Below are 22897 nucleotides of genomic sequence, written 5' to 3' on the forward strand. Positions count from 1 at the left end.
GTAATAGTAATAGTCCCAAGATCTTGATAAAAGTGTTTTAAATAAGTGTTTGCAATCTTCTGGTTTTATTTACATTCCTGATAAATGGTGATGAGTTGTTCCATTTATTTTTTGGCCATTAAAAATGTCTTCTTCTTCTGTGACCATTTTTCTCTTATGGTATTCATCTTTTTTATTGTTTTGTATGTGTTCTTTATACCTTAGGAATACATTCTTTGTAAGAGCTGCCGCCAACACTTTTTTTTTTTTTTGATGAGCTGGCATTTGCATCTTTCTTTTGGAAGTCCTGAGCTCATTTGCTAATCAAACATTAAGCTTGTTTTTCCCTTTGATATCATACCTACAAACCCTTCTTCAAGCTTATGTGAATATTCACCTAGATTGTCCTTATGGTTTTGTTCTTACACTGATTATTTCTATTTGTCTTGTGTTTCTTTTGAAGTGTGATGCAAAATGGGGATATAATTTGATTTCCCCCCAGAAGATTGACCAGTTGGTCCCAATAAACCCTCTTTCCCCCACTGCTTCAAAACTAGCTCTCATTGAGACAAATGTCTACTTTCAAATACCATGTCGCAGTCATGGGAGTAAACTTTCAGCACAAGGCCCAGGTCAAATGGCTTGCTCACTGCCTTCTGCCCTCACTTCCATTCCAGAACCCACTCCTAAATCTGTGCTCCCCTCACCACCCACTCCCCCTTCCTCTTCAAGTCCACTATCCGCTGCTGAGTGAATTCAGTACTACGGGTGTAGGGGTGTAGAGAGTGAGGAGGAAGAGTAGGCTACTTGAACAGAAGTGCATCGAGGTCCTTCCAAGTTGTAGCTTCTACTTAACGTGGGAGGCCCAGCTTTATAACAACACCACCCACCCCCACCACCACCACATAGGGTTTATTTGTTTATTACCTTTTGACTGACTTCATTTCAAAATGGCCCCATGGGTGGGTTACACTGGCATCACTGTCCCCTTTATCAGATTAGGAAAATGAGGCCGACAAAGATCTCTCCTTGACCAAATTCTAGTTGGGCTTCTCTGTCCATCCTTGCAAGGGTCTAGTTTTAGCAAGAACCCTGCTAAGTCCGTTGAGAGAGAATGCTCCGGCCTGACCAAGTGCCCCATCCCCCACCTTTGATGTCCAAGTGGTAGGCCTGCCTTTAGCAAGAATCCTGTTGAGCCAGTTTAGCAAGAACCACCCCCTACCCTTGATGTGTTCTTTCCATACTTTTCCATTCACCACCCCCCATACTCTGCTCCTTGGTTATAAATCCCCAGCTATCTTTGCTGTATTTAGAATTGAACCCCTATCTCTCTCCCCTATTGCAGTAGTCTTGAATAAATTCTTCCAACTGTCTTAACAAGTGTCAGAATAATTGTCTAACATTGGAAATTAAATGATTTGCCTAGTTCACCTGGTCGGTGAACGGACACAAAGCCAAGTGTTTTAACAGCTCATCCGTGTACTCAGCAACACAACAAAAGACATCTTTGTGCTACCATGGGCCAGAAAGCCCCCTGGCCCCTCCCTGGGTTCTGACATCCTTCCTCTTCATCCACACCCCCCCCTTCCTTTCATAAATTATAATCCTGGTTGTCAGAAGCAACCGCTTCCTCTTGCATCATATATCCTTTTATGAAATCCCATCTGATTAGAATCTTCCATTATTTAGGAACCAGAATCTCAGTTTCCTCAAATGAGTCCCTTCTAGGACTAGGCTTTCTGAAGTGGTAGATTATAGGAGGCAGGTGTGACCTGCTTTACAACAGTGTAAGAGCTCTACTTGCTCTGAAAATTAAGGCAGCAGCAACAGTCAAGACTGGAACCTTCCCAAGGCCCACCTCTATATCCCCAAATATTCCCTGTTCACCTACTAAGTGCTGGGCTCCATTCTGGGTACTAGAGACGGAGGATTGAACAAAGTGAGATCTCTCATGATTTTGGGTACTGTTGTGGGGGCGGGGAGGGGACTCACAACAAGCAAACAAGGAAAATCTCAAGATAGCACTCTTTCACCCCCTTAGATCTGTCCTCAAAGGGCACTTTCTTGGGGAGGCCTTCCCCCACCCTCCCCACACCCTCACACACATGCCAGAGTACTCAACCACTCATCAAGCTGGATCTTCACTACCTGGCTGTCCTACGAGAACATAAACTCAGTAAAGGCTGTCCATCTCAGTGCCCGCCCCCGGCCTAGAATACCGGGCACATAAGAGACACTCAGTAAGTATCTGTTGAATGAGCAAGTGAACTCCAGATGGGAAGAGATGGTCTAACCTGGAAGCCCAGAATGAGTTTGGGGCAGTGCACACTCAAGAAACAGAGAGTGGTCAGTGGGGCTGGATGGAAGAAACGAATAGAGGAGGCGTGGAGGGCCAGTCTGGTGGGGTTCTCCTTTCAACTGGACTGCGAAGGGAAGGCAGGAGATGACATCACCTGAGTCGGAGTGCCATGTGAATGGGGTGTGTGTATCGGGGATGGTGCAGGGATCCGAAGGAAGCAGGGAGACCCCTCGGGCTATCCCACTGTCCTGGCAGGAGTGGCTGATGCTTGCACCAGGACAGTGAGGTGGCAAGGGAAAAAACCCAGACAGGTAATGGCCGGGACGTGTCTAGAGACCTCACCCACCAACAGTCAGAAATAAATACCACACCTTGGAGCCAAGAATTCATTTTCCCACCTGTTACAGCTCCGTGGAGAAACAACATTCAGAGTATGAATGGATGTATTAAGTATATGACCCTGAGTCCTTTACTGGACTTCCCCCTTGTTTTATCAAAAGAGTCACAAAAGTCCTCTCCCTAAGTTTAAGAGCCTCTGCTGTTTCCATGTCCACGTGAGGGAGAAGCTCCCTGCAGTCCTCTTTCTGCTGACTTGAAGCCTCAAAAATCAGACAGCCGGAGAAGCAGCTTCCATAGCATTTTATCTTAAAAGAGGAACGTTGATTTTTTTTTTATGTTTTACTTTTAGATATTCATTTCTAAATTAACTGTAGTTTTTCAGGTAATACACTTTTAACTATACTTTTATTTTTTTAGCTATACTTTAACATTCTTTAAAATTTAAAATCAATTAACATATAGTGTATTATTAGTTTCAGGGGTAGAGTTTAGTGGTTCATCAGTTGCATATAACACCCCGTGCTCCTGACATCACGTGCCCTCCTTACTGCCCATCCCCCAGTTACCCCCTCCCCTCCAGCAACCCTCAGTTTGTTTCCTATAGAGTTAAGAGTCTCTTAGGGTTTGCCTCCCTCTCTGCTTTCATCTTATGAAAGTTGATTTTAAAAATAAAGAAGTCACAAGCTGAGCTATCCTCGGGGTTTTCAAAGAAAACCTGCAGCGTCAGCCAACAGATTGAGGCAATCTTTCGTGTTGCCTGAGGTTTCCTAGCATCTTGAGCTGCCCCAGCATCTCACTGCACAAATAAGCTTTGAAGATGAATGACTACGTGGCTGTGGAATGGGTTTTGTGGCCGTTGAGAAAGAGAATGCTCTTTTTTTTTTTTCTTACAACATCCTAGGAAGTTCTGGTTTTCCCCTGTAGGAGTAACTGTCGGATAATTAATAAATAATGAATCCTAGCATTTCCACCCCCCTCGCTTCCCAATTACATTTGGGATGAAGCAATGTTTTTGGAGAGAGGTCAAAACATCTATTTGAAAAACATAAGCAAAAATACCTGTTTTTATTCCTTTGCCCAGACACAGGCTTGTGCCTATCACCCCATGTCTCAATACTGTGCTCAGAAGCCCGAAAATAAACACACCTAGAGCTGTGGAAAGTTGCCAACCTCCAACATTACCTAGCGCCCTGCAGACCACCCATGTTGATACTCAGATCTTCATAGGGTCCTTCATCTCAATTCAAATGGCCCAAATTTAGCTGTTTGATGCGCTCCCTTAGTTACCACCAAGTAGGCTTCTGCAACCAGAAGAAAGGTGTTAGGACTTTGCTTTTATTTACCACCTCTTTCGAATCAATCCTCTCGTCCTATAGGCTGGCCCATCCTCTGACCTTGTGAAGGAGCCTTTCCTTGGAATATTGAAAATCACTTGCTGACCCAGAGCTGTATGCTGGCCTTCAACTCCTGGCAGATGCTGGGCTGGGGTCAGTATAATCACTGATGTGGCCAGTGGGTTCCTCTCAATTCCCACTCTTTCTGTGGCTCCTGGTAAATTGCTTACCGGATCAAAAGTGTGGCCATGGAAAATCGAGGCGGCTCCTTGAAGGCTTGGCCCAACCACTCAGTATCCCACACTATCCATAATTTTCTTCCAGGATGCACAGTGCTACCCCCCCCACATCCCCAAAGCCCACACTGCCCCATATTCCCAGTGCTTGGCACCACGGTAAGTATTCAGCAGATGTTTTTTTGAACAACTGACTAAAAGAACACACCGACGCCCAAGTAGGACATTTCTTTTGAATTAACCCTTATGTTACGATATTCTTGCTGTCTACTGGGCTTCACTCAAGAGTTATTAAATAGCTTCCCCTGAACATGGCTGAGAATAGGACAATCCACCTCTGAGGATGAGCTCTGTGGCTTTGCTGTCCAATGTGTCGTGAGCAGAAGCCTGTCCACTCGCTGTGTCCCATCCTGGCAGCCCCTGCAGGCCCAGCCAATGCCGAGCTGTGATCACCCACTGTCAGCACCGGGGACATGTGCCTCTCTCATGAAATTCAAGAGAGACGTGTCAAGGCTGAGATCAGACAAACGTCACCAGTTCCTCTGGAGAAATCAGAAGAAATGCTACACATTAAGATTTGGAGCAGCGTTCCCTGACTTCAGAGAGGGGACATTATGCACAATGCCCCAAAGAGGTAGCATTCTGAAGGTCTCTGCAGCTGAACACGAGCAGTCAAGAAAGGAGAGGGGCCCGTGTGGCTGGGGACTCAGCTTTCATGTCCCTAGCAAGACCTCCCAGCAAGTCACTGGCAGGTGGAGGGACCAGGACATGCAGTCCTTTAAACATGACACCAGACTTCCCAGCCACCTGCATTCTTTCTTCCCTGATGGGGGAGAATCAGCAGAGGCCCACTGTGTGCCCTTCACAAATCTTCAAGGTTATTTTCCATGACCATCCAACAAGTAGGTATTTGATTTTATTTTAAAGTCCAGTATAATTAACATACAGTGTTATATTAGCTTTAGGTGTACAATATAGTGATTCATAATTCTACACGTTGGTCACATTGGTGCTTATCACAATAAGGACACCCTTAATCCCCTTCACCTATTTCCCCCATCCCCCCCACACCCACCTTCCCTCTGGCAGCCGCCAGTTTGTTCTCTATAGTTAGGAGTCGGTTTTTTGGTTTGTCTCTTTTTTTCTTAGTTTTGTTTCTTAAATTCCACATAGGAGTGAAATCATATAGTATTTGTCTTTCTCTGACTTATTTTACTTAGCGTTATACTCTCTAGCTCCATGTGGTTGCAAATGGCAAGGTTTCATTCTTTTTATGGCTGAGTAATATTCCATTGTCCATATCGACCACATCATCTCTATCCATTCATCTATGGATGGACACTTGGGTTGCATCCGTATCTTGGCTATTGTAAATAATGCTGCAGTAAACAGGATATATCTTTTCAAATTAGCGTTATCATTTTCTTTGGATAAACACCCAGTTGTGGAATTCCTGGGTCATATGGTAGTTCTATTTTTTTTTTTTTTTTTTTCAGGGAGAGAGAATGCACGCAGGGAGGGGGAGGGGTATAGAGAGAGGGAGAGAGAGAATCCCAAGCAGGTTCCATGCCTAGCATAGAGCCCCACTTGGGGCTTGATCTCAGGACTCTGAGATCAGCTTTCATGTCCTTAGCAAAACCTCCCAGCAAGTCACCGGCAGGTGACCTGAGCAGAAATCAAGAGTCAGACGCTTAACCAACTGAGCTACCCAGCCGCCCCTGTAGTTCTACTTCTAATTTTTTGAGGAACGTCCGCACTGTTTTCCACAGTGGCTGCACCAGTTTGCTTTTCTAAGGAGGTAGGTATTATAATAATGGCTGCTATTTTGAATTTATTGGAGAACGTCCAAAACATGGTGCCAGGTACCCTCTCCTGATCTTTACAAACGCCTTACAAACTAATGTCATTCTCATTTTGAAGCTGGGGATGGTGAGGCTGAGCATAAACCGCCCATGTAGCTAGCAGGTGGTGACGCAGGAATTACACATCGGGTCTGTTAGACGCCAAACCCCGCTCGAACCACCGTGTCACACGGGCTTCATATATACTGGTCATTTCTCTGCAGCTCCCCTCATATTCCCTCGACTCCATGTGGCAAGGGCTGGGGTGGCACCAAAGCTGCTCTGTGGGCTTCCAGATGCCAAGGGCACCTGCAGTTTCATCCTTCCAACTTCACTGTCCATCTAAACCCTACCTACTCATCTACCTGGCCCAAGTGAGATGCTTCTTCCCCCAGAGCCTTCCCAGGGTGCCAAGAGAAAGTAATTCCTCTAAACTAGAACAAGGCTTGATAACACCAACACTGACTACTTTTTCTCTGCTAGCATCTATAAGCTTCCTGGGAGTAGCATCCCATTCCACTATAAGTTTATGGCCCAGCCGCTGGCATGGCCTCTGAGAGCTGAATGAATGAGTACATGAATATTCACACTTTTCAGCCTTCACAGATCAACTTACCTGCTCACCCCCAAACACGACTGGGGCTCGGAACTCCTCAAGTGTTAAAACTAGAGGCTGTTGATTACAACTTCAACCGAGATTACTCAACCTGGGGAGAGGTTTTCTCTGTTGACCAAGAGCAGAATGTTCTCAGTAAAAGAGGAAATGAGTTCAGCTTTGTAAACTGGAATCAACACCTCTGTTATAACTTCTCTGGAACTGGCTGGGTCCAGTGGCCCGTTGGAAAGGTCACCGCATAGAGAGGACTGCTTAGTACCTGAAAAATCAAATGACTAAAACCTGTTTTAGAAGTCCTGCCCCGGAACTGAGCATCTCAACAGGGTGGCAGAGTGGGAAAACACTCACCATCTGCTCGGAAACTGAGCTTCTGATTCACTCAGGGCTGTCAGCTGAGCAGGCCCTGATTTTGCAAGAGTGAAAAGAGAAGCCCCTTTGGCTCTGACCTCACCATCCACCCATGTAGCTCACAGACAGCCCAGCTGTGCACCAAGGAGGATGAGGCCTTAGAGGAATGTGCAGAATGTGGCTGTGTTTCCATTAGCTGCCCTTGGCCTTGATCCTGAGCCTGGTTGGGGAGTTTGAAGTGTGCTTCGGTAGATTTTTAAAAAGAATTGTTCTTAGCTAGGGGGAATCTCTTCTGACCCTTCTTGCCATCTCTCTCCCCTTGTTCCGATGAATGGGGAGGAGTTCAGGCAGCAAACTGTGTCTCTAGAGTGTACCTCTGATGTCATTTTGATTATCTTTCCAGGTACCCATCAAATACATCCAATTGGATGTCCTATTATTACCTCCAAGTCCCTGTGTCTAAAACAGAGTGCACAAACTTGAACTCCTCCTTATAACATTGGTTCCAAACCTATCATCCCTCCAACCTGATTTTTAAAATTCTGTCACCTGCCTCTTTGTCATTTCTGCCCAGAGACTTGGATCACTGCGTTTCCTCCCTCTTCCTCCTGACAAATGTTTACAATGTACCAATCATGTGTTCTTTTAAGTGCTGAGTAAGACATGGGTCCTGCTCTCTAACGGGCAAGAGATGTATACAAATAACTAAAACACAGTGATAAGAATAGTCAAAGTAATCTTGAAAAAGAACAAAGTAGGAGGACTTAAACTTCCCAACTTCAAAACTTACTACAAAACTACAGTAATCAAGACTGTGTGGCATTGGCATAGGGATAGATGTATAGAAAAATGGAATAGAATTGAGGTCCAGAAATAAGCCCATCCATTTATTGGCAAGTGATTTTTGACAAAGGTGCCAAGATAACTTGATGGGAAAGAATTACCTTTTCAACTAATGATTCTGGGACATCCAGAGAGCCCCATGCAACAGAATGGAATGGGTCCTCTACTTCATATCACATATAAGAAATAACCCCAAATGAGTCAAAGACCTAAATGTAAGATCCAAAACTACAGAACTGTTGGGGCTCCTGGGTAGCTCAGTTGGTTAAGTGTCTGCCTTCAGCTCGGGTCATGATCCCAGAGTCCTGGGATCGAGCCCTGTGTCAGGCTCCCTGCTCAGGAGGAAGCCTGCTTCTCCCTCTTCCTCTGCCACTCCCCCTGCTTGTGCTCTCTCTCTCTCTCTCTGTCAAATAAATAAATAAAATCTTTTAAAAAATAATAAAACTATGCAATTGTTGGAAGTAAACACAAGAGTAAACCTTTGTGACCTTGGCTGAGGCAATGGGTTCTTAGATATGACACCAACAATACAGGCAATAAAAGAAAAAAATAGATATATGGGACTTCAAAAATTTTTAAATTTGTGCTTCAATGGACACCATCAAGAAATTGACTGGGAAGGATATTTGCAATTCCTATGTCTAATAAAGGTTTGGTATCCAGAATATATAAAGAATTCAACAACAAAAAGACAAAACAATTTTAAAATGGGAAAAAGATTTGAATAGACATTGCTCCAAAGAAGATATGGGGGAACCTGGCTGGCTCCATTGGTGGAGTGTGTGACTCTTGATCTCGGGGTTGTGAGTTCAAGCCCCACATTGGGCGTAGAGAGTACTTAAAAATAAAATATTAAAAAGAAAAAGAAGATATGTAAATGGCCAAAAAGTACATGAAAAGATGCTGAGCATCATTAGTCATTAGGGAAATACTAATCAAAAATCACAATGAGATACCACTTCATACCCATTAGGATTGTTACCATCAAAAAATGAAATGAAACAAAACAACACAAAAATAACAAGTGTTGGCAAGGATGTGGAGAAATTGGAACCCTTCTCCATCGTTGGTAGGAATGTAAAATGATGCAGCAGTTTGGCAGTTCCTCAAAAAGTTAAACATAGAGTTACCATATGACCGGGCAATTATACTCCTAGGTATATACCTGAGAGAAATGAAGACATACATCCACATAAAGATTTGTTCATAGCCACACGAATGTTCATAGCCACATTATTCATATAGCCCCAGAGCAGAAGCAAGCCAAATGTCCATCAATTGGTGGTGAATGGATAAATAACGGAGTATTATTCGGCCATTAAAAATTAATAAAATTCTGACACACACACTACCATAGGAATGAACCTTGAAATTATGCTGGGTGAAAGAACCCAGGCACAGAAGGCCACATATTGTCTGATTCCATTTATATGAAATACCTAGAACGGGCAAATCTATAGAGACAAAAAGCAGATCGGTGGTCGCCAGGAAACAGGGGGGAGAGTGAAAATGGCAGCAACTTCTAGTGGTTTAACTATTCAATTTATTTCTTCATTTAAGATTTTATTTTTAAGTCATTCTTACACCCAACGTGGGGCTCAAACTCACAACCCCAAGATCAAGAGTCATGTGTTCTTCTGAGTGAGCCAGCCAGGTGTCCCTGACTGTTCAATTTCAAAGGATTAATCTTATGATCTGCGAATTAACTATCAAAAAAAATTTTAATAATGTTATGTTGTAAGAGGCGAATAGTAAGAACTCAGGAAAGGGGCGCCTGGGTGGCTCAGTTGTTAAGCATCTGCCTTCGGCTCGGGTCATGATCCCAGGTCCTGGGATCGAGCCCCGCATCGGGCTCCCTGCTCCATGGGGGGGGCCTGCTTCTCCCTCTCCCACTCCCCCTGCTTCTGTTCCCTCTCTCGCTGTGTCTCTGTCAAATAGATGAATAAAATCTTTAAAAAAAAAAAAAAAAAAGAACTCAGGAAATAAGGGAAGAATAAGAAATCAGGAAATTCTGACCTGTAAGTCATGCTGGCTCCTATTCCCCAAATCTGATCTCATCCTCCATTCTGTGGTCACCACATTTAGTCTCTCATCTCATGACCCCCACCCCAGTGGTCCCATAAACTAGATTCAATCCCATATGGTTCTTGTCATCATTTTTTTTCCCCTGACAACTGCTATTCATGGTTCACCTCACTTTCATTTACTATTATTGCCTATTGCCTGCAGAAAAAGGTTCAGCTCTCCCACTTAGTAGGGACTCATCCTTTCCCCGATTTACCCCCACTCCAACACCAGCGAGCCTTCATGAATCTTCCCATACAAACTCCAGATTGTTCTAACTTCCGTGCATTTGCTCAAGCAATTTCTCCTGCCTGGATTGCCTTTCCCTGCCACCTTGTCCAACCAATCCTACCATTTTTCACAACCAAGATCAAGCCCCATCTGCCCCCCTAAGCTTTTTTTCCAGCTCTCAATGGCCAAAGAATCTCATCTCCAAACTCTGAGTGGCTGATAACGGTGTTTGCTGCTCAGGACATGCCATTTTATGTTGTCTCGTATGTTCTTTTTACATGTACACCACACACACCTGTCTTCCCTCTCTCTCTGAGCTGCAATCCCACTTTATGCTTCTTCTCTAACTCTTAAAGTTCTTAATAACATGTATGCCCTGTAAGTGCTTAAGAGGGCAGGACCATGTCCTAGTTCCAACCTCATCAATCTGAAATACACATCTAACAAACAAGTGGTGGTGCTGCTATAAGAGGTACTTGAAGAAATCAATAGGCTGACTTTTCTGGGTGTCCTTGGAAGCCTTGACCTCATGGCTGTCGTGATGAGTGGTTAGGAGCGTGGGCTCTGGGGTTGGGCTGCCTGGATTCAAGAGTCTCACCATTGCTATTTACTACCTGCGTCTGCGTGTTAAGTTACTGAACCTCTCTGAGCCTCTTCACTATCTGTAAAATACAAATAGTTCCTACCTTGTAGGTCTGTTGCACAGATTAAATGAACTAGGGCTTGTAAAGTGCTTGAAATGTGCTAAGCACCCAGTAGGTGTTATTACATAGTTACTACTATTAACACCACCCATGCAGAATCTAGTTCCCTTAGCTTTATAGATTCAGAAATTTAATCTTATTATGGGGTGATCCAACTCAGATGACGCTGTTTCACATTAGCCAGACTTACAAGAGGCCAGGAAACCAAATAGTTTATTTACATCAGGAGACAGTTTTCCAATGCTGTACACATTTGCTATGCGCCCTTCTCAAGAGTGAAATACCTGGTGTACATACAACAAAGGCAAAGGGTGGGGCTCTTGGGTGGAATACATTTCCAGACTGTGATGGAACAGGGGTCCCTGATTCATCATAGAACAGTCACTGTAACTGAGATCAGAACACCAAGGCCACCCTATAGGACATCTTGCGTACTAGCTGTAAGCTGGGATAACGTGTGCCTTGCCTGACTCACAAAACAGTCATTCAGAATGTACTTGCTAAATAAATGACTTCCTTGGGCAGGGCAGGTTTACCGTCATCAAATCCTCATCCCTTTTCTCTCCCTTTCTAGATTCTAGGCAAACTGACACCTTTCTTCCTCAGGCAGGATACTATTCATTCGATAACAGCTTTTTATGTCAGTTGTGTTTTATTCTTTTGGATGGAGACATTGTAATGAACTGCAGGAAATACTGCATGCTCATCAATAATGTGTTTACTTATCTTCTAGCGCCCCTTCCCTGCTTCTCGTCTGTATTCTATGTAACTGACATCCCCCACATGCTGCAAACATTAACAATGTCAATTATGACCCCATGTGCGCAGAGCTACTTCTCCACTGTCTGGGGCACTGGTACCTCTATTCCCCCTGGATAGAGGTGGAGGAGGGCCCATCTTCCTCTGGAAAGGTGATTATCCTTTGATAGGTTTGTTGATTTTTGTTTCGTTTTGTTTTTTTCTCCCTGCATGAAATTGAGCATTGCCCTAAACAATTTCAGTTTGCAGCTCCTCAGACAACTAATGAGGTGGTCAGGTCTGTATGTTTCCCTCTAGACTTAGTGAGATTCCCCTCAAAGGACAAACCCACCTCCTCTGAGCAGTTCCGCAGGCAAAGGCACTCGGCTAGACAAAAAGAAGGGAGAGCCCGCTCACCCCTATCTTTGAAGCTCAAGGGAATGCTTGCCTTGGGCTGGTGGGCTCGGGCGTGCAGCAAGGACAGAAGCAGCCGCCTTGTTTTCCCCACCTGGATGAAGTTGGCAGAACTCCCGTTGTTCCCTAACCTGACTCCATCTCATAGCCCTGGAAGAAAATGCCTGATCTCTTTCCTTTCCCAAAAAGTTTGAAGAAATCGATAAGGAAAGGATTCAAAATTTCAATCCAGAGCTGCTTTATCTCTTGCCCACCCCTCTGGGAATCCTAAGACTTATCTCCGTAACCGCTGACTTGGCTAAGTGCTTGGAAGTGCTCCCCACCCTGTCCCCCCAATCATTTGATTCTCTTCCAACAAATCGCTCCTGCTGGATATTTCCTTGAGGGATTTCAGGGGGGCAGGAATGGCATGGCTTCCTTGGAGAGCCTTGCAGGATCTTACTGAGATTGCTCCCATGAGTTCCACCAGGGTACTGCTAGGTATCTGAGTCTTCTGTCTCTCTACATCCTCTCCTGAACCGTTTCCACAAGTTGTAACCTGGCATGCCTGTTCTTAGAGCCAGAAATATGACAAATATTCAGATAAGGCAATGGAATTTAAAGCACAGGTCCGTTGCTCCGCGGGCGAAGACTCTGGGGAATGCTTTGTAAATTAGGCGTGCCTCTCTCCAAAGTGCACACAGCTCAAATCCTGCACCTGGCTCTGTACCAAGCATTCAGGAGGTGCTGGATTACCATTTGGGGAATGAATTAATGAATCCTATTTTAATGTACTGTGACATCTTCATTCTTATAGGAATATTATGGCAGGTATGTAACATAAAGGACTTTTTATACCTTTAAAATATATTTTTTTAAGAATTTATTCATTTATTTGAGGGAGAGAGAGACAGAGATAGAGAGAGAGAGAGCACAAGCGGGGAGGAGAGGGAGAGCAGCCTCCTTGCCAAGCAGGGAGCCTGACGCGGGGCTCAATCCCAGGACCCTGAGATCACAACCCGAGCTGAAGATAGACGCTCAACTGATTGAGCCACCCAGGCACCCCAATTTTTTTGTGTTCATGTGTAAGGAGCTTAAAGTGACGTTGACCTTTAATTTCAAGTGCAACCTTTAGTTTTTATGCGGCTTTGTAATGTACTAAAAAGAGCTTGGGGTTTGGAATTAGACCCAGTTTTTGAATCCCAGTTCTGGCATATTCTGAAGATAATGATGTATAATTTAAGGAGCTGTAATGATTAAATGAGGGAACTGTGACTTCCTAGCACATGGTGGGGATGGAAATGGGAGCGAGGGGTGTCCTCCCTACTTGGCCAGACCACTCACCGTCATGCCAAGGTTTGGGGTCTTTATAATTCTCTGGTCTAGAGTGATTCATGGACCACGCATGTCAGAGGCCAGAGAAAGAGAAGGGGCTGCATCCCTCTGCTCAGCCAGCGTTCTGCCTTATTCACCATGTCCCGACTTCGCCTTCTCACGCTTGGATACTTCTTAAAAATGTGCTTTTTCTCCGTTAAATGCTATTTTGGATCTCATACACCAGTGTAATGGATAGACCTCCCTCACAAAGACTCTTAACGGACCTGGTGTTTATCAAATGCTCGGTGCAACAAAAACTCTTAGCAACTCCTGAGAGCCTCAGGGCCTCCAAAACTGACTGCCAAGAGTTTCGGGGAAATCACAGGGAAATTTGTTCACCGCATGATTAATCCTGGGTGGACCGGTCCCGGAAAATCACATGCGGGTTTGCAGCAAGCAGGAGCATGCAGAATTTTACAAAACAAACCAACTAACGGAGAAGCCCCGAAGTCCGTGTTTTGGATGGAAGTTCAGAGCGAGGGCGGGGCCTGACAATTGAGGAAAATGCCAGATGTGTGGACAACAGAGCGCCTTTGAATCCACTCAGTTCCAAAGAGACGACACATGGGACCAGATTACAAAACTGAACCAGATTATACATTAGATGAGGGAAAGCCAGTGGGGAGCAGAATCCTGTGAGAAGGATAATAAAATTCATCACCATAATTACCCCCAGCCTCAGAGGCCACAATAGCTCAGCTCAATGAAGTTATTCATCCATATTCCCTGCGCTTCAGTCATTATCCTCAGACAAAACCCTTCCTGGGCCTCAGCTGCTTGCCGGCAGCCCAGCAACTCAGCATCCACACGCAGCCAGCCCCCCACACAGCCTGGGGAGGTGGAGTGGGGAAGGGGGGACTGGTTCTCTCTTTAGCAGGGCAGTTTCTAGTACCAACTAATGGCTGGTGATTTTTTTTTTTTTTCAGACCAGATTTATAGATGCTTAAGTCAGTTTCACCCCTCCCGCCAACCACTCGGTTTAGGGTACCTCTGACTTTCAAAAACTTTGGCTTAAAGATAATTACAGCCAACCCTTTCAGAGGAGGAAACAGAGGATGCTGCCCAGCTGCTTCTGCCTTTCCTTAGCTGAACTGGGATGTGGCTCCGTTTGGGGGTCTCCCACACCTTGCCCTGGGCAGCACAGAATGGTGTCATCTGCATACTGTCTCGCCAAAAGGGAAATGTAAGTGAAGTGCAGAGCTGTGTGGATTCCAGTGGAAAGAGAAGTTCCAAAGATAGGACTGCCACGAATAGCCCATGGCCCCGTAAAGATAGTTGCTCAAGTCCCTCTGAAGCCCACAGCCGGGCAGAGACTCGTACACCCTGTGTAATTACCCCAGGGCTGGAGATTATTGTCTGCATATGGAATTACAAATGCCTGGGTCAGGTCTACCCTCCCGCAAATCACTCCCTCCAAGAAGGATTTTTCTGGTACTCGGCCCACCTCTATCCTCAATTTGGAAAATGCAGGAGTTTCCCTTTCAGCAACCTCCAACTCCAAAGATCACCAGGGGGCTTACAGTTCCTGCGATCCATATTTAGTGAGCAAGTACTATGCGCCGGATTTTTTGGGGGCCCTGGGGATCAAGGCTAAGCCAGAGCTCTGTTCTTGGGAGCTTATATTCTATTGGGGAAACAAATAAAAATAAAAGCCCAAGAAAAATCAAATGCTGACAGATGTACATGGATGCTATCTGCACGGCACAGCAGACAGCAGAAGGAAGCAGGATGGGAAGCGGAGGTAGGGGGCAGGAGGGGGAAAGGGGCAGGGAGGCCTCCAGGGAGGATAACGGAGGCCTCTTCCAGACCATCCCATTGATAGGGCCCTGAGGGTGTCGCTGCATAGGGGAGTCCTCCCCACCCCAGCACTGCTGAATGCCCCCCCATATATGGGGCCAACTTCTTCTGAGGCCATCTGCATTCCTCCCATACACAGCCCCATAGGAAAGCCCAGTCCAGCCAATGGAAGGCTCCTTGCTTCTATCCTTCTACCCTCTCTCTCATGAGCTGAGCAGAGGGTTGCAGGAGGTGGGCTGCCCGGAGGGAGGCCCCCTCTGCTCCCCACCTTTGCTGCCTGTGGATCCGATGGAGGGGGGGCTCCTCCTCCCACCCTGCTCAACCATTGCTTTGGGACGCGCCACTAGCTAAGCCACTGTCTCCCCTTCTCCGGGTCCCCCGGACTCGTGGGCTCGCACACACGCCCAGTTCCCCTCGGCTTTCCCGGGCAACTTCAAATACCAGGCCCAGGCATTCCAGCAAGTCTGAGCTCGCTAGTCCCCACCAGCAGTGGTGGCAGGCGGCCATTCTGCTGGGTCTTACCTCCTTCTGCCGGGTCCCAGAGCCACGCGCTTCCCAAAACCAAGAGCAGAACTGGCACCTTCCACATCTTCTCGGTTGACTTGTTTTCTTTGGGGCCGAGCAACTGGTTTCTGTGCTGGGGGAAGATGAAAAAGCTCTGCAGCCAGAGGCCCTTGCCCAGTGGAGCGGGAGAACAGGGGCTGGAATTCAGGGAGCAAAAAAGCCCCAGCGTAGGAGGGATCCCCAAGCTTCCTTCTCCCGCGGAGGCGGAGGAGCAAACTTTGCAGTAGGAAACTTTGCGAGGAGTCAGCATTTATCTCTCCCGACGAGGGCGGGGAGCCGCTGGTCCTAAGGTGGTCTCAGTCCGGGGCTCACTAGGACCGCCCTCTGCCTCTGTTTGGCTAGCGCTAAAACGATGACCTCAGGCCAGGTTTAAAGTTACAGGGCCACAGCTGCAGGGCTGCCCCCGGGACGTCTGGAGAGCCCTGAGCCCCAACAGGAGGGGAAGGGGGAGCATGCAGTGAGCAATTTATTATTTTTTAAAGTATTTTACTTTATGATTCTGGGTTTCTTAAAGAGTAAGGCACAAGCCTATTTTATTTTATTTTATTTATTTATTTTTTTGTTAGAAGTAAACTCTTCCTTCTATAGCCAGTAATTTTAGAACTGAGCCTGGGATTATTCTTGTAAATATTGAATTTGATGTCTTTTTTTAAAAAAAGTGGCCGTCCTCATCTGGGTGGCCAGGGGCGGATCGGGCTGGTAAATTGTTCCCTTGTCTGGAGGACCCGAGCAGGCAGGCTCTGGAGGGGGTGTTGCCTAGAGAGCTGGGGGGCGGGTAGTCTGGAGGACTCCCTGGTTCTGGCAGTTTTAGAAAAAAGGCTGTTGGAGATCTGTTTCTCCTCACTTTGGATGCAGCGCTGTAGTGCTGGACGGACGAACAGACGGATGGCGGCGCCCAGTGAGGTGCTGCAGCCCAAGAATGTCCAAGGACACCGCCCGCCCACCGTCACCAAACCTATGTTCACTTCCAGGGGCTCTCATCTCTTTTAATCCTGGAATGTGGCCCCATAATCCCCACTTTACTGGTTTAAGCAATCTTGCCCTGATCTCAGGTACTGGGTGTTAGCAACAGGCAAACTTGCGGGTTTTTTACTTTCCTTCTGAACTGTTGGAATTTTCTTAAAAAGAAACATTTTTTTAAAGATTTTATTTATTTCTTTGACAGAGAACGAGAGCGCACAAGCTGGGGGAGCGGCAGAGGGAGAGGGAGAAGAAGGCTCCCCGCTGAGCAGGGAGCCCGATGGTGGGGTGCTTGATTCCAGGAGCTCCGGATCATAACCTGAACCGAAGGCAGACACTTAACCCAGGCGCCCCAAAGAGAAAATTTTTTAAGAAGAGGAGATGGGGACATGGCCTCTGCCTCTTCCAAGATGCCACAAATTCCATTCAACAGAAAGAAACTGCAGATGCCCCAAAGCTCCTGACTGGCATGAAAACTGGTTATTTTCAGATCCTCATCCCAGACCCTGATTCCGAATTTATTTTGTCATTAGAATCACAAGGGATTGGTCGCTTTAAAAGCTCAGATTACTGGGCTCCACCCCCAACTCCTTAAATCAGGCCCTGTGGAAATTTACATATTAAGCCACTGTTGCAGGAAAACTTGTCCACAGGGGTATTTAATAAACCACGTCCTCTGGCCTCGCTTCTCAAACAGTGTGTGAAACACTGCAGTGTAGTTAAATGCAGGTGGGCTTCTGTGGGTCTGGGGTGGGGAGATTCCTCATTTCTGAAGATCTGGACAATGTCTTATCCTGGGGCTACAAGATAGGAGTTGATACCTGACCTAGAGAGAGGAAAGGGACCCTAGGGTCAAAGGGTTGAAAGTGTAAAGATAAGAGAGATAGAGAAGATAATCAGACTGCCTCCCCCATCTTTTAGTAGCTTATTATTACTGCATTATCAGGAATGTTTGTTTATAGACTGAATGATACATGTCATCTGTCCAGCCTGTTAGATGGAGAAAAGATGCAAATCCACTCTAAAGTAAAAAAACAAAACAAAAGATTGAATAAAAGAAAGAAAAAGACCATCTTCAGTTGGAAACAGGGATGAAATGAAGCTTGAGTGGGAGAGAACAGGTTAAAATCAGCTAATTTGGAGTGGTGCTTGGGGCTAGGTTATTACTCAAGGATATGCCCTTCTCCCCATCCCCACAGCCGTGCACCTGCCGAGGGATGAGTCTAGATTCCACAAGGTTGGTTACTTGACCTTTCTGGTAGAGGATCGAGGAGGGGGAGGGAATAGGGAGTTGCATCCTGTTGGAGACCATCCTGGGGGAGGGGAGAGCGTCAGGACCAAGGGAATCTATGGACATGGTCCAGATGCTGTTGGTTCAAGTAATGGGAGAGTGGCTGGGGGAACCTAGTGGAGGAACCTTCCTCAGCAATGCAAACAGCAGAGGAGAGAGAGGTGATGCTGGTCTTGGGCATAGGGGTAGGAGCCGGGGTGCATCTGAGTGACTCGAGCTTAGGCTAAAGACGATTCGGTAAAGCGTAATGGATTTGGAAGCCTGAGACCAGCCCACATGAGGGGAAGAAGGAAACAAGTAAAGTACATGCCAGAAGATTCCTCCATTCTTTGAAATAGTTTGGGCTCCCAAAACAGTGACTAGTAAGGTAATATGACATCTATCCTGTTCACCGGTAACTCTAGCACTATCTCATTGAAACTTCAAAATAATCCTTGGGGTAAGAACACTGATAAAACCCATTTTGTATATTAAGGAAACAGGTTCCCTAAGTGGTTTCCAAAACAAGTGTGTACCAAATTTGTGTGGAGGACTGGCTGGTTAGAATTAAGACCCCGGGGGGCTCCTGGCTGGTTCATTCGGTGGAGCATGAGACTCTTGATCTCAGGGTCCTGAGTTCGAGTCCTACAGTGGGCATAGAGCTTCTTAAAAAAAAATTTTTTTTTTTTTTTAATTACGACACTGGGGCGCCTGGCTGGCTCAGTCGCTTGAGCGTCTGCCTTCGGCTCGGGTCGTGATCCCGGCTTCTGGGATCCCGCATCTGGCTCTCTGCTCACCAGGGAGCCTGCTTCTCTACCTACTTGTGCACTCTCTCTCTCTCTGTGTCAAATAAATAAATTAAAAAATAAATAAATAAATTACGACACTAATCTGGGCCCCCCTCTTGAGCTTCTGATTGTAGGTCAAGAGTAGGGCCCGATAATTTGCATTTCTAACAAGTTCCCAGGTGACATGCTGGCCCCGGGGTCCCCCTTGGAGAACCACTGGTTTAGAGATAACGCAAATAGTCCAGGGTCATCTGAAGTGAGGGGCGGGACCACTGTCCCTCTATTGCACAATTGGAGCCTGTTGATAGGGCTGTGTCTTGCTTAAGGATCTAGAGGGAGAGGTCTGTAAGTTGCTTTTGGGGAGCAGGAAGCCCCCTGAGGGTGGGGGACCAGGCTGCAGAAGGAGAAGATGCAGAGCCAGAACACCCAACCTGAGACCCTTCATCTTGAGGGATGCTGGAGAGTAGATGTCGGGATCTCTCATTCCCCCTGCCTGCTCTGTGGCTCCTGCACAGTCCGAGAGCTTCCCCACGCTGCCCGGGAAGGCTTCTCAAGCATCTTCTCTTGCTTCTCAACACACACTGCTCCAGAGCTGGGATACCACCTCAGATGGCATCTGCTGTCAAAGGCACCTCTGCGACTCAGGAATAAATCATGCACTTAGGTGTACAAGCTGGGTCCAAAATGTATTTAGCAGGAATGAGGGGATGAGGGATGGGGGTGGGGAAGGCAGGTGGGGAGTGGTGTGGGACTGTGAACTCACAGCAGCTTGGTTTGCTGGAAGGAGCTTCAGTGTTTTAGAATCAAAATTCAGCTCCATGGTGGCCTCGGGCAATACAAGTCTCAGTTTCTGCTTCTTTAAAATGGGCATACTACTACTTTGGAGGGCTCTATGTAGAACCAGCAGCATAACTGCTATGATTGCTATGATGGTTGTTTCGGCCAGGCCCTGCCCGGTTCTCAGCCTCTTGAATCCTCCAGGGCCCACCTGTGCCCCCCTGTGCCCACCGGAACACTCAGCCAGCCCCTCCATCTAAGGTTCTTGACATGGGCCCAATGAAACTGGTTCCTTTCTACCTTAGGACACCCAGCTGGACCGGTATGTGAGGACTTGGCATCAGCTTGTCCTCTGTTAGGTCCAGCCCTCACCTTGGGCCTTATTCTAAGAGCCCTCCAGGATCCTTGTCCAGGGTCCCATGAGGACCCCTCTGGGAAGCCGGGTTATGTCCCAGTTCCATCCGGGAACTAGTGTTCGGCACCAGGACCCTACCTGGAGGCTTGATCCTGCCATTCCTAAAATGATGGGGAGCTGGCTTGGATTTCTATTTGCCAAAGCTCTCCCAGGGGCCTCCCCAATGCTGACTGCCCCTTCCAATGGTCAGAATCAAACCCATGCCCTATTTCAGTGGGGTGCACACAATTTTGCTTACGGACCCCCAAAGAGAATTTTGAGAAACTAGGTACCAGTCATTTTTAATCACAGAGTTAAATAAGTATATGCTTAGCAGGAGGTAGAACATATTAAATACTTTATAAAAAGAAATAAGGTGAAGACTGAATGAAATGGGGAAAAAAAAACCTCTATAACATTGAATAAGTGCTGACCATGAAAAAATTATATGAAAATTTTATCTATGAATTTTAATCCACACATTTTGACATTTTTTGATAAAAGATCTGGAAAACTTTCCAGTTACACTTAAGAGAGTCAGCATCACTAACAGATATTCTTTTTTTATTTTTTTTATTATTTTTATTTATTTATTAAAAATTTTTTTAATGTGAACTCTACACCCAACATGGGGTTTGAACTTACAACCCCAAGATCAAGAGTCTCATGCTCTATCGACTGAGCCAACCAGGCACCCCCAGATATTCTTTTTTTTTTTTAAATGGTGTGCATTTATCAGTTTTTCATTATAAAAATATATATTCATTAAAAAAATGTGGAAACCAGGAAAATAGAAAATTTATAGTATGTCCAGATTTCCTTGTGTGTTTGCAACTTTTTCTTTTGACATAATTTCAGATTTATCTAGATTACCACTTCGGTTCTGTTTTGCCCAATTTGCTTCTTTGTTATCTCTGTATCTAAAACGTTTGCATATTGGTTTTGATCTGAATCACTTGAGAGTAATGGAGATTATGCCCTCTAGCCCTAAACACTTGGGTGTGAATTCCCTAAAGACAAAGACCTTGTCTTTTGTAGCTGCAGTACGATTAGCCAAGGCACACAATTTAATATGAATACAACACGATTATCCAATCCACAGTCCATATTCAAATTTTGACAGCTGCCCCAATTGTATCCTTTACAGACTTTTTTTTCCAGAATCAAATCCAAGGCCACACATTGCACTTGGCTGTCATGTCCCCAGAAGACGTGGGAACACTGCCTTTCTTTGTCTTTCTTGAGCTTGATGCTTTCTGAAGACGACAGGCTAGTTATTTTGTAGAACGTCCTTCAGTCTGGGTTTGTCTGATCTTGCCTCGTGATTAGATTTAGGGATGCATTTTGGATGGAGGACGGCAGAAATGACCTGTGTTTTTTCAGTGCTTCACGGAAGAGGCCCAGAATGGCAGTTCCCAACGCGGGCGAGTGTTAACTTTGATCCCACCCCCTCCCCACCCCGCATAGGGCGTTCTGATCCTGAGTTTAGGACAAGCCAACCTGAGCCATGCTCCACCCTTAACAGGATGTATGCAAAAACAGGGAAAACCAGTGTATACCCTGGCCCCCCTACCCCCCACCCCCCACCCCCGGGCTAAAGCGGATTTCTTTTCACCCCAGAAAATGCTCCATAATAAAACTTGAGATTGCATAAGGAGCTGCCTTTCTTTTGTAAACAGGAGGGGGGTTATTTGTGAAGAAGCTGATTCATCTGTCCTTGCAGTTTTAGGGGAACATTTATGGATGTTGAGGATTTGAGAAATCCCTCCCTTGCTGGCATGCTCCTGGGGAAATCTGTGTGTGTCCCCAATTTGAAGACCCTGCCCTGTTCCTCTGCCTGGCTGGACCTCCTCCCAGCATTAGGACCACCCCAACCCATCCTGCTGTAAAGGATTGAGCCCAATGTCTTCTAAGCGATGGTGCCCCCCCTACCCCCTTTGAGGCTATCTTGAGCTCCCCGAAGCCAGGCGCTTACTGATCCATTCATCTTTGTAGCCCTCGCCTCTGGTTTGTGCTTCATAAATTGTTGCAAAAAGAGAGATTTTATCTGGCCTGTTGGAAGATCCTCACCATCCAGGACACACACACACCCTGCCGACCCAGCCCAGCCCAGAGACTGAGTCAATGGCACATGATAGACCACAGGCCAGCCCGTCTATGCAAAGACAAAACCAAGAGCAGATCTTGGGCGTCCAGGGGACTGGCTTCTTGGAATTTGCCAGGAAGGAAAAAGCCTTGGGATGCTAAAGACACATTTTACCCATTTCATCATTTTATTTGGTCAAGCAGCACTAGGGATTCATGCTGTCGCTCATGCTGTCATATCATAACTCATTGACTCACTCAGGAAACACTTACTGGTGCGCACGGCCTGCCCAGCGCTGCCGTTGGTACCCACGGGGTGCGGCACGCCTGCAATGTCTCCTGGGTTTGGCTGGAGCTGGCCGTCCTCTGGCCGACAGACACCACATGCCATCAGCCCCCCCAGGACCAAAGGTCCACGTTCACCCCTCATTTTGGTATGGGAGCATTGATTCTTCACTGCTGAGGTGGGACCCTTTGCCTTCTGGGGACAAGGAACCAGGTGCGGTGTTCCGTTTTTCACTGGTCTATTAAAAGCATCAGGCGTGTGCTAGAAGCAATAAGGAAAACATTCAACTCTGTGGATCAACAAGTTTCTGTGCTCTTTGTCGTCCTGGGGAAGCCTTGGGCCTCCCTCCTGGCTGCAGGGTGAGGTCCACAGATGCTGGGAGAACTCAGAGCTCTACCCTGGCCAAGGGTGTGAACATCCCCTTCCCCAGGGAGGTGAAACACCCGATTTCATAGACTAAATCTGATGCTGCTTCCCCACGGCACCAAAGAAATGCAGACAGAACTCACTCAGGCCACTGGTAATTTTTTTTTCCCACAACAACAAATTGCTTATTTACATACTACCCACCCCCCACCCCCCAAACAAAGAAAAGAATGGTTGAATCCACCAGTGAATTTGAATTCTGGTGTTT

General features: G+C 46.3%; 1 protein-coding gene across 2 annotated transcripts in view; it reads right to left on the reverse strand.

Moving 5' to 3' along the window:
• Positions 1 to 16021, reverse strand: part of PDPN (podoplanin) — a 28924-nt gene extending 12903 nt beyond the window's left edge. For both annotated transcript variants that reach the window (XM_032393342.1, XM_032393334.1), the window contains exon 1: positions 15662 to 16021. In XM_032393342.1, coding sequence (XP_032249233.1) covers positions 15662 to 15953 — 292 coding nt within the window. In that variant the 5' untranslated portion in view covers positions 15954 to 16021. The remainder of the gene's footprint in view (positions 1 to 15661) is intronic.
• Positions 16022 to 22897: the final 6876 nt, after the last annotated feature.

This window comes from Phoca vitulina, unplaced genomic scaffold (assembly GCF_004348235.1).
Source record: "Phoca vitulina isolate PV1807 unplaced genomic scaffold, GSC_HSeal_1.0 scaffold2, whole genome shotgun sequence".
Classification (NCBI taxonomy): domain Eukaryota; kingdom Metazoa; phylum Chordata; class Mammalia; order Carnivora; family Phocidae; genus Phoca; species Phoca vitulina.